This window comes from Triticum dicoccoides, chromosome 5B, assembly GCF_002162155.2.
Source record: "Triticum dicoccoides isolate Atlit2015 ecotype Zavitan chromosome 5B, WEW_v2.0, whole genome shotgun sequence".
Taxonomy (NCBI): domain Eukaryota; kingdom Viridiplantae; phylum Streptophyta; class Magnoliopsida; order Poales; family Poaceae; genus Triticum; species Triticum dicoccoides.
In genome coordinates, this window is record NC_041389.1 from 441,057,629 (window position 1) to 441,074,647 (window position 17,019).

Below are 17,019 nucleotides of genomic sequence, written 5' to 3' on the forward strand. Positions count from 1 at the left end.
GCAATGGGAGTATGCAGGGCATCCATGTTCCGGCGGCGAAGTTCTTACCTCTGCTGGGAAGTGAGCGGCTCGGGTTGGTACTCTTCATGGGCTTGAGCAGGGTCATCCTCGTCATCCATCCCGTCGCCGCGAGGGAAACAGGGAGGACTACGGGGCCCGTTGACCATCAGGACCTCTGCCGCTGGATCACTGCTATCGCACTCGGATGCAGTCTCTACGGAGCCAGTCGACAGGTCGAACAGGCCGTAGAGAGATTCGTCGGGCTCAATCGCCGCGACTTGGGTGGTGGCCGATTGGCGAGCCACCGCGTGTCTCACCCATCGCTGGAGCCTCGACCGACCGGAGCGCTTGCGCTGGCGGGAGACAGGGAGGGAGGACGGTGTAGGAGTCGACCGGTACGGGGCCGATGGCTCCCGCAGCAAGACGCCGCGGACACACGCCCGAAAGTGCGTCGCCCCGCGGATGGGGAGCGCGTCGATGTCGAGTGGTGCCTCCTGGAGCCAAGCGGAGTCGTCGGCGATGAAAGTGAGCGCACCGAGACGGATCTCGTGGCCCTCAACCAGAGCTCCGTCGGAAACCATGATGAAGGCGATCGGACAAATTGCAACTTCTCCAAAAAAAGTCGCTAAGACACCTGCCCCACGGTGGGCGCCAACTGTCGTGGTTCTAAGTCTGACAGTAGAATGGGGGGTAGGTATGGAGAGGCAAGATCCTAGCTATGGAGTAGTTGTACACACGAGTGTTTAGCGAGTTCAGGCCCTTCTTGGAGGAAGTAACAGCCCTACGTCTCGGAGCCCGAAGGCGGTCGACTGATTTCTGTGTATATGAGTTAGAGGGGTGCGAACCCTTCTACCAGTGGAGGGGGGTGGCTTTTATAGAGGACGCCAGGACCCCAGCCATCCCACGTAGCAGAGGATTAAAGTACATTAAGGCAGGGAGTTACTGGTAACGCCCTACTTAAAGTGTCATCATGACCATTAAGACTACTTAATTACAGATCGTTTGGATGCAGAGTAGATCCTGAACTCCTGATGGTCGAGTGGGTCTTGATGGTCGAGTGTCTTCAGGTTTGTCGAGTGTCTTCTAGCCGGTCGAGTGGAGTCTCTCTTGGTCGACTGGAAGGTAGCTTCATCTAAGGATGTCCTTGGGCATGGTATCCTAGATAGGTCTATGACCCTACCCTAGGTACATATCCTCATCAACTAGTGCATGTCAGTCGATGGAACCTGTCTCACGTAAGCGTACGTTTAAGGTCGGTCCGGGCCGCTTCATCCCACAATACCACTGAAGCAAAATAAGACTAGTAGCGGCAAGAAAGTTGACAACATCTACGCCCACAACAAATTGTGTTCTACTCGTGCAATAGAGAACTACGCATATACCTAGCTCATGATGCCACTGTAGGGGAACGTTGCATAAAATAAAAAAATTCCTACATTCACCAAGATCAATCTATGAGTTCATCTAGCAACGAGAGAGAGGATTGCATCTACATACCCTTGTAGATCGCGAGTGGAAGCGTTCAAGAGAACGGGGTTGAGGGAGTCGTACTCGTCGTGATCCAAATCACCGGAGATCCTAGCGCCGAACGGACGGCACCTCCGCGTTCAACACATGTACGGTCAGCATGACGTCTCTGTTGGGGAACGTAGTAATTTCAAAAAAATTCCTACGCACATGCAAGATCATGGTGATGGCATAGCAACAAGAGGGGAGAGTATTGTCCATGTACCCTCGTAGACCGTAAGCGGAAGTGTTATGACAACGCGGTTGATGTAGTCGTACGTCTTCACGATCCGACCGATCCAAGTACCGAACGTACGGCACCTCCGAGTTCAGCACACGTTCAGCTCGATGACGATCCCCGGGCTCCGATCCAGCAAAGCTTCGGGGATGAGTTCCGTCAGCATGACGGCGTGGTGACGATGATGATGCTCTACCGGCGCAGGGCTTCGCCTAAACTCCGCGATGATATGACCGAGGTGGAATATGGTGGAGGGGGCACCGCACACGGCTAAGGAACGATCCGTAGATCAACTTGTGTGTCTATGGGGTGCCCCCTGCCCCCGTATATAGAGGAGTGGAGGAGGGGGAGGGCCGGCCCTCTCTATGGCGCGCCCTAGGGGAGTCCTACTCCTACCGGGAGTAGGATTCCCCCTTTCCTTGTCCAACTAGGAACCCTTCCATGTAGTAGGAGTAGGAGAGAAGGAAAGGGAAGAGAGAAGGAGAAGGAAGGAAGGGTGCGCCCCCCTTCCCTAGTCCAATTCGGACTAGTCCAAGGGGAGGGGTGCGGCCACCCTTTTGGCCCTTTCTCTCCTTTCCAGTATGGCCCAAAGAGGCCCAATATGAATTCTCGTAACTCTCCGGTACTCCGAAAAATACCCGAATCACTCGAAACCTATCCGAACTCCGAATATAGTCATCCAATATATCGATCTTTATGTCTCGACCATTTCGAGACTCCTCGTCATGTCCCCGATCTCATCCGGGACTCCGAACTCCTTCGGTACATCAAAACTCATAAACTCATAATAAAACTGTCATCGTAACGTTAAGCGTGCGGACCCTACGGGTTCGAGAACTATGTAGACATGACCTAGAACTATTCTCGGTCAATAACCAATAGCAGAACCTGGATGCCCATATTGGCTCCTACATATTCTACGAAGATCTTTATCGGTCAAACCGCATACAACATACGTTGTTCCCTTTGTCATCGGTATGTTACTTGCCCGAGATTCGATCGGCAGTATCCAATACCTAGTTCAATCTCGTTACCGGCAAGTCTCTTTACTCGTTCCGTAATGCATCATTCCGTAACTAACTCATTAGCTACATTGCTTGCAAGGCTTATAGTGATGTGCATTACCGAGAGGGCCCAGAGATACCTCTCCGACAATCGGAGTGACAAAACCTAATCTCGAAATACGCCAACCCAACATGTACCTTTGGAGACACCTGTAGTACTCCTTTATAATCACCCAGTTACATTGTGACATTTGGTAGCACACAAAGTGTTCCTCTGGTAAACGGGAGTTGCATAATCTCATAGTCACAGGAACATGTATAAGTCATGAAGAAAGCAGTAGCAACATATTAAACGATCGTGTGCTAAGCTAACGGAATGGGTCAAGTCAATCACATCATTCTCCTAATGATGTGATCCCGTTAATCAAATAACAACTCTTTTGTCTATGGTTAGGAAACATAACCATCTTTGATTAACAAGCTAGTCAAGTAGAGGCATACTAGTGACAGTCTGTTTGTCTATATATTCACACATGTATTATGTTTCTGGTTAATAAAAATCTAGCATGAATAATAAACATTTATCATGATATAAGGAAATAAATAATAACTTTATTATTGCCTCTAGGGCATATTTACTTCAGTCTCCCACTTGCACTAGAGTCAATAATCTAGATCACATCACCATGTGATTAACATCGATAGTTCACATCATCATGTGATTAACACCCATAGTTCACATCGCCATGTGACCAACACCCAAAGGGTTTACTAGATTCAGTAATCTAGTTCACATCGCTATGTGATTAACACCCAAAGAGTACTAAGGTGTGATCATGTTTTGCTTGTGAGAGAATCTTAGTCAACGGGTCTTTCACATTCAGATCCGTTATGTATTTTGCAATTTTCTATGTCTACAATGCTCTGCACGGAGCTACTCTAGCTAATTGCTCCCACTTTCAATATGTATCTAGATCAAGACTTAGAGTCATCCAGATCGGTGTCAAAACTTGCATCGACGTAACCCTTTACGGCGAACCTTTTGTCACTTCCATAATCGAGAAACATATCCTTATTCCACTAAGGATAATTTTGACCGCTGTCCAGTGATCTACTCCTAGATCACTATTGTACTCCCTTGCCAAACTCAGTGTAGGGTATACAATAGATCTGGTACACAGCATGGCATACTTTATAGAACCTATGGCCAAGGCATAGGAAATGACTTCCATTCTCTTTCTATCTTCTGCCGTGGTCGGGTTTTGATCTTACTCAATTTCACACCTTGTAACACAGGCAAGAACTCTTTCTTTGATTGTTCCATTTTGAACTACTTCAAAATCTTGTCAAGGTATGTACTCATTGAAAAAACTTATCAAGCGTCTTGATCTATCTCTATAGATCTTGATGCTCAATATGTAAGCAGCTTCACCGAGGTCTTTCTTTGAAAAACAAAAACTCCTTTCAAACTCTCCTTTATGCTTTGCAGAATAATTCTACATTATTTCCGATCAACAATATGTCATTCACATATACTTATCAGAAATGTTGTAGTGCTCCCACCCACTTTGTTGTAAATACAGGCTTCACCGCAAGTCTGTATAAAACTATATGCTTTGATCAACTCATCAAAGCGTATATTCCAACTCCGAGATGCTTGCACCAGTCCATAGATGGATCGCTGGAGTTTGCACATTTTGTTAACACCTTTAGGATTGACAAAACCTTCTTGTTGCATCATATACAACTCTTCTTTAATAAATCCATTAAGGAATGCAGTTTTGACATCCATTTGCCAGATTTCATAAAATGTGGCAATTGCTAACATGATTCAGACAGACTTAAGCTTCGATACGAGTGAGAAAATCTCATCGTATTCAACACCTTGAACTTGTTGAAAACCTTTCGCAACAAGTCAAGCTTAGTAGATAGTAACACTACTATTAGTGTCCGTCTTCCTCTTGAAGATCCATTTATTTAACATGGCTTGCTGATCATTGAGCAAGTTAATCAAAGTCCATACTTTGTTCTCATACATGGATCATATCTCAGATTTTATGGCCTCAAGCCATTTCATGGAATCTGGGCTCATCATCGCTTCCTCGTAGTTCGTAGGTTCATCATGGTCTAGTAACATGACTTCCAGAACAGGATTACCGTACCACTGGTGCGGATCTTACTCTGGAAGACCTACGAGGTTCTGTAGTAACTTAATCTGAAGTTTCATGATCATCATCATTAACTTCCTCACTAATTGGTGTAGTAGTCACAGGAACAGATTTCTGTGATGAACTACTTTCAAATAAGGGAGCAGGTACAGTTACCTCATCAAGTTCTACTTTCCTCCCACTCACTTCTTTCGTGAGAAACTCCTTCTCTAGAAAGGATCCATTCTAAGCAACGAATGTTTTGCCTTTGGATTTGTGATAGAAGGAGTACCCAACAGTTTCCTTTGGGTATTCTATGAAGACGCACTTCTCCGATTTGGGTTCGAGCTTATCAGGTTGAAACTTTTTCATATAAGCATCGCAACTCCAAACTTTAAGAAACGACAACTTTGGTTTCTTGCCAAACCACAGTTCATAAGGCGTCGTCTCAACCGATTTCGATGGTGCCCAATTTAAAGTGAATGCAGCTGTCTCTAATGCATAACCCCAAAACGATAGCGGTAAATCGATAAGAGACATCATAGATCGCACCATATCCAATAAAGTGCGGTTACGATGTTCGGACACACCATAACGTTGTGGTGTTCCAGGTGGCGTGAGCTGTGAAACTATTCCACATTGTTTTAATTGAAGACCAAACTCGTAACTCAAATATTTGTCTGCGCGATCAGATCGCAGAAACTTTATTTTCTTGTTACGATGACTTTTCCACTTCACTCTGAAATTCTTTGAACCTTTCAACTATTTTAGACTTATGTTTCATCAAGTAGATATACCCATATCTGCTCAAATCATCTTGTGAAGGTCAGAAAATAACGATACTTGCCACGAGCATCAACACTCATTGGATCGCATACATCGGTATGTATTATTTCCAATAAGTCAGTAGCTTGTTCCATTGTTCCAGAGAACGGAGTTTTAGTCATCTTGCCCAAAAGGCACGGTTCGCAAGCATCAAATGATTCATAACCAAGTGATTCCGAAAATCCATCTTTTATGGAGTTTCTTCATGCGCTTTACACCAATATGACCTAAACGGCAGTGCTACAAATAAGTTGCACTATCATTATTAACTTTACATCTTTTGGTTTCAATATTATGAATATGTGTATCACACGATCGAGATCCAACAAACCATTTTCATTGGGTGTATGACCATAGAAGGTTTTATTCATGTAAACAGAACAATAATTATTCTCTAACTTACATGAATAACCGTATTGCAATAAACATGATCAAATCATATTCATGCTCAACGCAAACGCCAAATAACATTTATTTAGGTTCAACACTAATCCCGAAAGTATAGGGAGTGTGCGATGATGATCATATCAATCTTGGAACTACTTCCAACATTCATCGTCACCTCACCCTCAACTAGTTTCTGTTTATTCTGCAACTCCCGTTTCGAGTTACTACTCTTAGCAACTGAACTAGTATCAAATACCAAGGGGTTGCTATAAACACTAGTAAAGTACACATCAATAGCATGTATATCAAATATACCTATGTTCACTTTGCCATCCTTCTTATCCGCCAAATACTTGGGGTAGTTCCACTTCCAGTGACCAGTCCATTTGCAGTAGAATCACTTAGTCTTAGGCTTAGGTCCAGACTTGGGCTTCTTCACTTGAGCAGCAACTTGCTTGTTGTTCTTCTTGAAGTTCCCCTTCTTCCCTTTTCCCTTTTTCTTGAAACTAGTGATCCTGTCCACCATCAACACTTTGATGTTTTTCTTTGATTTCTACCTTCGCCGATTTTTGCATCGCGAAGAGCTTGGGAATTGTTTTCGTCATCCCTTGCATACTATAGTTCATCACGAAGTTCTAGTAACTTAGTGATGGTGACTAGAGAATTCTGTCAATCACTATCTTATCTGGAAGACTTGATTCAAGCGATTGAAGTACCCAGACAATCTGAGCACATGCACACTAGTTGAGCGATTCTCCTCCATCTTTTAGCCATAGAACTTGTTGGAGACTTCATATCTCTCAACTCGAGTACTTGCTTGAAATATTAACTTCAACTCCTGGAACATCTCATATGGTCCATGACGTTCAAAACGTCTTTGAAGTCCCGATTCCAAGCCGTTAAGCATGGCGCACTAAACTACCAAGTAGTCATCATATTGAGCTAGCCAAACGTTCATAACGTCTGGATCTGCTCCTGCAATAGGTTTGTCACCTAGCGGTGCATCAAGGACATAATTCTTCTGCGCAGCAATGAGGATAAACCTCAGATCACGGATCCAATCCGCATCATTGCTACTAACATTTTTCAACACAATTTTCTCTAGGAACATATCAAAATAAACATATGAGAGCAACAACGCAAGCTATTGATCTACAACATAATTTGCAAAATACTACCAGGACTAAATTCATGATAAATTTAAGTTCAATTAATCATATTACTTAAGAACTCCCACTTAGAAAGACATCCCTCTAATCCTCTAAGTGATCACGTGATCCAAATCAACTAAACCATAACCGATCATCACGTGAAATGGAGTAGCTTTCAATGGTGAACATCATTATGTTGATCATATCTACTATATGATTCACGCTCGACCTTTCGGTCTCCGTGTTCCGAGGCCATATCTGCATATGCTAGGCTTGTCAAGTTTAACCTGAGTATTCCGCGTGTGCAAAACTGGCTTGCACCCGTTGTAGATGGACGTAGAGCTTATCACACCCGATCATCACGTGGTGTCTGGGCATGACGAACTTTGGCAACGGTGCATACTCAAGGAGAACACTTCTTGATAAACTTTAGTGAGAGATCATCTTAAAATGCTACCATCAATCAAAGCAAGATAAGATGCATAAAGGATAAACATCACATGCAATTAATAAAAGTGATATGATATGGCCATCATCATCTTGTGCTTGTGATCTCCATCTCCGAAGCACCGTCGTGATCACCATCGTCACCGGCGCGACACCTTGATCTCCATCGTAGCATCGTTGTCGTTTACACCATCTATTGCTTCTACGACTATCGCTACCGCTTAGTGATAAAGTAAAGCAATTACAGGGCGTTTGCATTTCATACAATAAAGCGACAACCATATGGCTCCTGCCAGTTGCCGATAATTTCGGTTACAAAACATGATCATCTCATAAATATAGCATCACGTCTTGACCATATCACATCACAACATGCCCTGCAAAAACAAGTTAGACGTCCTCTACTTTGTTGTTGCAAGTTTTACGTGGCTGCTACAGGCTTAGCAAGAACCGTTCTTACCTATGCATCAAAACCACAACGATAGTTCATCAAGTTAGTGCTGTTTTAACCTTCGCAAGGACCGGGCGTAGCCACACTCGATTCAACTAAAGTGAGAGAGACAGACACCCTCCAGTCACCTTTAAGCATGAGTGCTCGTAACGGTGAAACCAGTCTCGCGTAAGCGTACGCGTAATGTCGGTCCGGGCCGCTTCATCTCACAATACCGCCGAACCAAAGTACGACATGCTGGTAAGCAGTATGACTTGTATCGCCCACAACTCACTTGTCTTCTACTCGTGCATATGACATCTACGCATAAAACCAGGCTCGGATGCCACTGTTGGGGAACGTAGTAATTTCAAAAGAATTCCTACGCACACGCAAGATCATGGTGATGGCATAGCAACGAGAGGGGAGAGTATTGTCCATGTACCCTCGTAGACCGTAAGCGGAAGCGTTATGACAACGCGGTTGATGTAGTCGTACGTCTTCACGATCCAACCGATCCAAGTACCGAACGTACGGCACCTCCGAGTTCAGCACACGTTCAGCTCGATGATGATCCCCGGGCTCCAATCCAGCAAAGCTTCGGGGATGAGTTCCGTCAGCACGACGGCGTGGTGACGATGATGATGCTCTACCGGCGCAGGGCTTCTCCTAAACTCTGCGACGATATGACCGAGGTGGAATATGGTGGAGGGGGGCACGCACACGGCTAAGGAACGATCCGTAGATCAACTTGTGTGTCTATGGGGTGCCCCCTGCCCCCGTATATAAAGGAGTGGAGGAGGGGGAGGGCCGGCCCTCTCTATGGCGCGCCCTAGGGGAGTCCTACTCCCACCGGGAGTAGGATTCCCCCTTTCCTAGTCCAACTAGGAACCCTTCCATGTAGTAGGAGTAGGAGAGAAGGAAAGGGAAGAGAGAAGGAGAAGGAAGGAAGGGTGCGCCCCCCTTCCCTAGTCCAATTCGGACTAGTCCAAGGGGAGGGGTGCGGCCACCCTTTTGGCCCTTCCTCTCCTTTCCCGTATGGCCCAAAGAGGCCCAATACGAATTCCCGTAACTCTCCGGTACTCCGAAAAATACCCGAATCACTCAGAACCTTTTCGAACTCCGAATATAGTCGTCCAATATATCGATCTTTACGTCTCGACCATTTCGAGACTCCTCGTCATGTCCCTGATCTCATCCGAGACTCCGAACTCCTTCGGTACATCAAAACTCATAAACTCATAATAAAACTGTCATCGTAATGTTAAGCGTGCGGACCCTACGGGTTCGAGAACTATGTAGACATGACCTAGACCTATTCTCGGTCAATAACCAATAGCGGAACCTGCATGCCCATATTGGCTCCTACATATTCTACGAAGATCTTTATCGGTCAAACCGCATAACAACATACGTTGTTCCCTTTGTCATCGGTATGTTACTTGCCCGAGATTCGACCGTCGGTATCCAATACCTAGTTCAATCTCGTTACCAGCAAGTCTCTTTACTCGTTCCGTAATGCATCATTCCGTAACTAACTCATTAGCTACATTGCTTGCAAGGCTTATAGTGATGTGCATTACCGAGAGGGCCCAGAGATACCTCTCCGACAATTGGAGTGACAAAACCTAATCTCGAAATACGCCAACCCAATATGTACCTTTGGAGACACCTGTAGTACTCCTTTATAATCACCCAGTTACGTTGTGACGTTTGGTAGCACACAAAGTGTTCCTCTGGTAAACGGGAGTTGCATAATCTCATAGTCACAGGAACATGTATAAGTCATGAAGAAAGCAGTGGCAACATACTAAACGATCGTGTGCTAAGCTAACGGAATGGGTCAAGTCAATCACATCATTCTCCTAATGATGTGATCCCGTTAATCAAATAACAACTCTTTTGTCTATGGTTAGGAAACATAACCATCTTTGATTAACAAGCTAGTCAAGTAGAGGCATACTAGTGACACTCTGTTTGTCTATATATTCACACATGTATTATGTTTCCGGTTAATACAATTCTAGCATGAATAATAAACATTTATCATGATATAAGGAAATAAATAATAACTTTATTATTGCCTCTAGGGCATATTTACTTCAGTCTCCTCCTTCTTGATCCAGCAAGGGGGGAGGAGAGGTTGATGAAGATCCAGCAGCACGACGGCATGGTGGTGGATGCAGCATGGTTTCGGCAGGGCTTCGCCAAGCGACTACGGGAGGAGGAGGTGTAGCAAGGGGGGAGGGAGGCGCCAGATGTCAGTGTGCGGCTGCCCTCCCACCCTCCTCTTTATATAGGGACCCCAGGGGGGCACCGGCCCTGGAGATGGGATCTCCCAAGGGGGGCAGCAGCCAGGGGGGTGGAGTGCCCCCCAAGGCAAGTGGAGGCGCCCCCTCCCCTAGGGTTCTCAACCCTAGGCGCAGAGGGGGGCCCAGGGGGGCGCACCAGCCCACCAGGGGCTGGTTCCCCTCCCACTTCAGCCCATGGGGCCCTCCGGGATGGGTGGCCCCACCCGGTGGACCCCCGGGACCCTTTCGGTGGTCCCGGTACAATACCAGTGACCCCCAAAACTTTCCCGATGGCCGAAACTCGTCTTCCCATATATAATTCTTTACCTTCGGACCATTACGGAACTCCTCGTGACATCCGGGATCTCATCCGGGACTCCGAACAACTTTCGGTTTGCTGCATACTCATATCTCTACAACCCTAGCGTCACCGAACCTTAAGTGTGTAGACCCTACGGGTTCGGGAGACACGTAGACATGACCGAGACGGCTCTCCGGTCAATAACCAACAGCGGGATCTGGATACCCATGTTGGCTCCCACATGCTCCTCAATGATCTCATCGGATGAACCACGATGTCGAGGATTCAAGCAACCCCGTATACAATTCCCTTTGTCAATCGGTACGTTACTTGCCCGAGATTCGATTGTCGGTATCCCAATACCTCGTTCAATATCGTTACCGGCAAGTCACTTTACTCGTACTGTAATGCATGATCCCATGACCAGACATTTGGTCACTTTGAGCTCATTATGATGATGCATTACCGAGTGGGCCCAGAGATATCTCTCCGTCACACGGAGTGACAAATCCCAGTCTTGATCCATGTCAACCCAACAGACACTTTTGGAGATACCTGTAGTGCACCTTTATAGTCACCCAGTTATGTTGTGACGTTTGATACACCCAAAGCACTCCTACGGTATCCGGGAGTTACACGATCTCATGGTCTAAGGAAGAGATACTTGACATTGGAAAAGCTCTAGCAAAACGAACTACATGATCTTGTGCTATGCTTAGGATTGGGTCTTTTCCATCACATCATTCTCCTAATGATGTGATCCCGTTATCAATGACATCAAATTTCCATAGTCAGGAAACCATGACTATCTGTTGATCAACGAGCTAGTCAACTAGAGGCTCACTAGGGACATATTGTGGTCTATGTATTCACACGTGTATTACGATTTCCGGATAATACAATTATAGCATGAATAAAAGACAATTATCATGAACAAGGAAATATAATAATAATCCTTTTATTATTGCCTCTAGGGCATACTTCCAACACTCGGTACTCCGGAAAAATATCCGAATCACTCGGAACCATTCCGATGTCCGAACATAACCTTCCAATATATGAACCTTTTCCTCTTGACCATTTAGAGACTCCTCACCATGTCCTTGATCTCACCCGGGACTCTGAACAAACTTCGGTCACCAAAACACATAATTCATAATACAAATCATCATCGAACGTTAAGCATGCGGACCCTACGGGTTTGAGAACTGTGTAGACATGATCGAGACACATCCCCAATCAATAACCAATAGCGGAACCTGGATGCTCATATTGGTGCCTACATATTCTACGAAGGTCTTTATCGGTCAAACCGCACAACAGCATACGTTGTTCCCTTTGTCATCGGCATGTTACTTGCCCGAGATTCGATCGTCGGTATCTTCATACCTAGTTCAATCTCATTACCGGCAAGTCTCTTTACTCATTCCTTAATGCATCATCCCATAACTAACTCATTACTCACATTGCTTGCAAGGCTTATAGTGATGAGCATTACCGAGAGGGCGCAGAGATACCTCTTCGATACACAGGATGACAAATTCTAATCTTGATCTATGCCAACCCAACAAATACCTTTGGAGACACCTATAGAGCATATTTATAATCACCCAGTTATGTTGTGACGTTTGATAGCACACAAGGTGTTCCTCCGGTATTCGGGGGTTGCATAGTCTCATAGTCAGAGGAACGTGTATAAGTCATGAAGAAAATAATAGAAATAAAACTTAACGATCATTATGCTAAGCTAACGGATGGGTCTTGTCCATCACATCATTCTCTAATGATGTGATCCCATTCATCAAATGACAACACATGTCTATGGTTAGAAAACATAACCATCTTTGATTAACGAGCTAGTCAAGTAGAGGCATACTAGGGACACTTTGTTTTGTCTATGTATTCACACATGTACTAAGTTTTCGGTGAATACAATTCTAGCATGAATAATTGGCATGCCAATTCTTGGCAAGTCTAAAAATTTGGCGCTCAATTGGTTGGCTACCAATTGGTTCTTGCCCACCTTTTAAAAAGTTGCCAATTTTTGGCAACTTTTGGTTTTGCCAAATGTTGGCTTTCCAAATATTGGTGATGCCAAACTTTGGCAGTGAACCAATTAGCCTCAATAAACATTTATCATGATATAAGAGAATATAAATAACAACTTTATTATTGCCTCCAGGGCATATTTCCTTCAGTATCTAGCACTGAAATACGTCTAAATACATCCCTTGGAGCGTCAACTAATTTTGGACGGAGGGAGTATAATAAAACTGCCTTCATGTTCAAACGAATAGAATAAAAATGCCTTAAATGAAATTTGCAATGACTTAACAATACAAACAACCAGTTGGTGAGGTGTATGTTTGTACAAAAGTTTCGCATATCTAAAATTGAAATATCTTATAGACACAAAAAGTAGGCATGATGTTTGTAGCAAAAAATGCCATAAAAGAAATTTTACAATTGCCGTGCATGAGAAAATAAAATTGCCATAACTTAAAAAAATTAGGAAAACTTAACGAATAAGTTTGAAGCTAAGTTTCCATTGTCACATAAGATGATGGCTTAAAAATATTTAAAGAAAAATTGTGAAAAAGTGGTCTCATGAAATTAAAATTCGCCATGTGATGTTTACATATAACTTGCTAGTGTGCACAAATAAACTTGTCATGGTACAAAAAATAAAATTGCCATGATAGAAAACAAAAAATAATATACCAAGGATTCTTCAATAAAATTGACATGGTCCATGAAGTAAATTTGTCATGATGCAAAAAGAAAAATAAATTGCGATGGTCCATGAAGTAAATTTTCCATGCTCCAATATTTTTTGCCATGGCCCATAATGTAAATTTTCCATGCTCCAAAAAAATAATTGTCGTGGGTCCAAAAAGTAGATAAGTGGTATCAGAGTTTTTGTTTGCTTATGCTAATTACTGATTTTCTTGTTATGAAAGATGGACGTGAATACTAACATGATGACATCTTTGAGTGATACAAAATAGCAATCATGGAAGGCCATGATCCAAGACTTGTTATATGTCAAAGAATATCGTGAGCCACTTTTCTCGATTGAGATGTCGGAGGCATTAGTGAAGATTAACGGAAGATATTTCAACATTAAGCTTGTGGGTTTATTCAACAATGGGTCGATGCCAATGTTTTGAACTATATCACTGATGAGATACATCCACACACATTATGAAAGAAGTTAGAGGAGTTGTTCGCCTAAAAAGAAGTACCGAAAAGATGCGCTTCAGCAAAACCATCGATGTGTTTGAGGTACAAATATGGCACTCAAATTACAGATTGTGTGAACACATTCCAAGCATTATAAATCAACTTTATTCAATTTGAAGATGAGGTGAGACTTTTGCTGCTACTAGACTTATTATCGGACACTGAAAGACCCTTAGGGTCACGATTCATAATTCGACATCTAAGTTGGCACTTGGAACCTTGTGAATATCAAGGTACTAAATGAAGAGTCTATAAAGGTGACCGAAAGCTAGCTCTTCCTCATATTTAAAAGTGCTAGTCACTCGAATCAAAAGGAATAAGCAAGAACATAGGTCGTTTCTTTGAATCCTAAAAGGATAAGAATCCATCGGTTACTGGATCTAGTCCTCTGCCAAAAGTCAGAAATTCTGCATATTTAGACCAATTTAAAGTGAAAAAAGGGGTTCCTACAAAAAAATTGAGGGTTGAATCCCACTACAATTTTGTTTTTGAACGAAAGCAGCCGCTGGACTGAGAAAGCCTTTCTATTAACTGCAGAAAGCCCACTTTTTTTCTCCGCACTTTGCTCGTGTGGGCACTACAGTCGACAGGCAGAGGCAGTACCCAGACAGGCAGTGGGGCGGCGAGCTCCTCCGGAACCGGAACCAGTCGCCACCCCCCAGTCTCACTCGAGCAGAAACACAAGCTTGGAAGAAGAAGGGAAAAAATCTCCGATGGCTCCGCGCGCTTCACACGCCGCCGCCGCGCTCGTGCGCCTCCCTCCCCGCCCCACGACGAGCTCCCTGCCACAGCAAGGTGCGCTTAGCTTCCGCCTCTCACTTTCGGATCCAGTGAAAATGCAAGTACGAGAGCTAAAACCCTAGCCCTGCTCAAGGTTTTGGCCGCGCCGGAGCCTCGCTGCTGGTCGTGCGTGCGGCCAAGGACTCGGACGGGTTCAGACGTCTGGTCTCTGAGAAGCCCGAGTGGCCGGCGCCGGCGCCGGCGAAGCGGGAGGGGCTGGATGGTTTCGGCCGGGAGGCGAGCAACGGGGAGGAAGACGGGCTGGTGCAGGGCGAGCTGGCTCCGTGGAGCGTTCTCAGCCAGCTCGGCGTCGAGGTGAGCGCGTGCACCCGCCTTGGTATTTGCCGATTTGTATGCAAGGAGTCTGTCTTGCTCAAGGTTTCAGTGTGTTTGTTTAGCATATAGATTGGGGCAGATTGCTTCAGTATTCAGATGAGCTCCAGGATGCACCTGATTTGTTCCACATTCAGAAAACAAACAAGTTGCCATTGCCATCTTTGGGTTATGGTGATGAATGTGCTGGGAGTTTGATATCGAGTTACGGTAGTTTAAACAGATTTTGTAGAGCACAGTTACCTGAAATTACCCGAATTTCAGGTTATTTTCAGCCCTCGGTTTGCACAGCAATTTGTGCGATTCTTCGTCCAGTCTGGTGGGGCAAGTACTTGCCGGAGCTGCGTGATGGAGCTGATATGGAGGCCGAGGAGAGAATGGGTGACCTTGCTGAAGAGGTTGTTAGAGTTGTGAGGCAGAGCTGACTCTGGTGGCCTTACTGGAGAGGTCTTTTGAGTGGAGTTTGGGGTTCACCGGAACCCGAGATGCACTCATGCTCTCTGTGCTTAGTGGGAAGGCCAGTGGGGGTCGCGCGCTGGCCTAGGGTGACGGGCTGGTGTCGGAGAGCGGGTTGACAAGAAGGGATGGACAGTGGCGGCGACTGCGGTGACTACGGGAGAGGCGGACATTTAGAGTTGGGGTCAATGGAGAGAAAGCAGTTAACGAAATTTCAGTCACATGTGTACTAGGAGGTTCCTTAGAGCATCTCCAGTAGATGATGTAGATGCAAAAATAACTAACTTATACATCTCCGAGGCCCAAAAACCCACCTCCAACAGATGATGTAGATGCAAAAAAAATTACATCACCTCCTCCAAGTTTTTTTTAGAAAAGGAGGATGACCCCCGGCCTCTGCATCTGGGAGATGCATGCGGCCACTTTATTGATTATTCTCGAGGACCTTACAAAGTATTACAACAATATGCCTGAATCCGCCATCTTGGCATCATATGCCACTACTCCTATCCATATGATGAAGGGGCGCTAGCTGGGCCAAATACCCAATCCACTTACCTAAGCCTATCATCAAAAGCCAGAAGCCCCAGCCGAGCCACATACCGGGTCTGGGGCATGAACTGGTCTGACGCACTCACATGTGTCGTCGCCGCCATCTTCCACTGGTCCGTCTTCAGAGCAGATATTGAGGTTTCTACCTTGTCAGGCCACTCCACCATCGACGCCACCATGACGCCAGACAACAACCCCCTCCTACGCGAGTCCAGCACCTCGCATCGGGCGCCGAGTCTCCACTGCACCACGCCGCCGAGATCCGCCATCATCAATGTGCAGGATGAAGCACCGCTCCACCAAAAAAGCCGCCCACTGGTCCCTCGAACCCGTGTACGCCTCCAAGAATGACGCCCCCAAGGAGGAAACGACACCAACGCGCCGCCGTCATCTGATCTACTGATCTAGGGTTTTCCCCGGAGGTAGCGGAGGTCTAGAGCTTCTCCACGGCGATGCCTTCAAGAAGGCAATGACACAAAAGAGTGCCACCAACGCCTGTCTTGGCATCAAGCCGAGAACTAGGTTTTCACCCAGATCCGCTGAAGGAACCTCCATCAAGCATCATGTGCACGGGTCGCCGCCGATCTGAGCCGCCGCACATTGAGAAGGTCGCACCGGCCAGATCAGATCTGTCCGGAGGGCAAACCACACATGGCGCCGACCCAACCACCAGGCCCTTCATGCCGCCACCGCCGAACCGAGGTCAGATGGTCCATCGCCGCCGACCCGGCCGCCGCCGCCGAACGCAGCCAAGGCCGCTGCCCGAAGCAGGGCCAGCCGCCGCACCCGCCACCACCCGCCCTAGGCCGAGGCGGCCGCCGCGCCGCCGCCGGTAGGCAGGCCCGCCACGCCCCCAAGGCTAGATCGGCCGTGCCTCCAAACACCGCGGGGCTCCGCACCGCCCCCATGGTGCAGGAGAGAGGGAAGG

The 17,019-nt window shown here is 45.9% G+C and overlaps 1 protein-coding gene across 1 annotated transcript in view; it reads left to right on the forward strand.

The window, feature by feature from the left end:
• The first annotated feature begins 14,549 nt into the window (after positions 1–14,549).
• LOC119310269 overlaps positions 14,550–17,019 on the forward strand; it is a 6,347-nt gene continuing 3,877 nt past the window's right edge. Inside the window, exons 1-2 of the mRNA XM_037586073.1 lie at positions 14,550–14,765; positions 14,845–15,065. Of these exons, the coding sequence (XP_037441970.1) occupies positions 14,684–14,765; positions 14,845–15,065 (303 nt within the window). The 5' untranslated portion in view covers positions 14,550–14,683. The remainder of the gene's footprint in view (positions 14,766–14,844; positions 15,066–17,019) is intronic.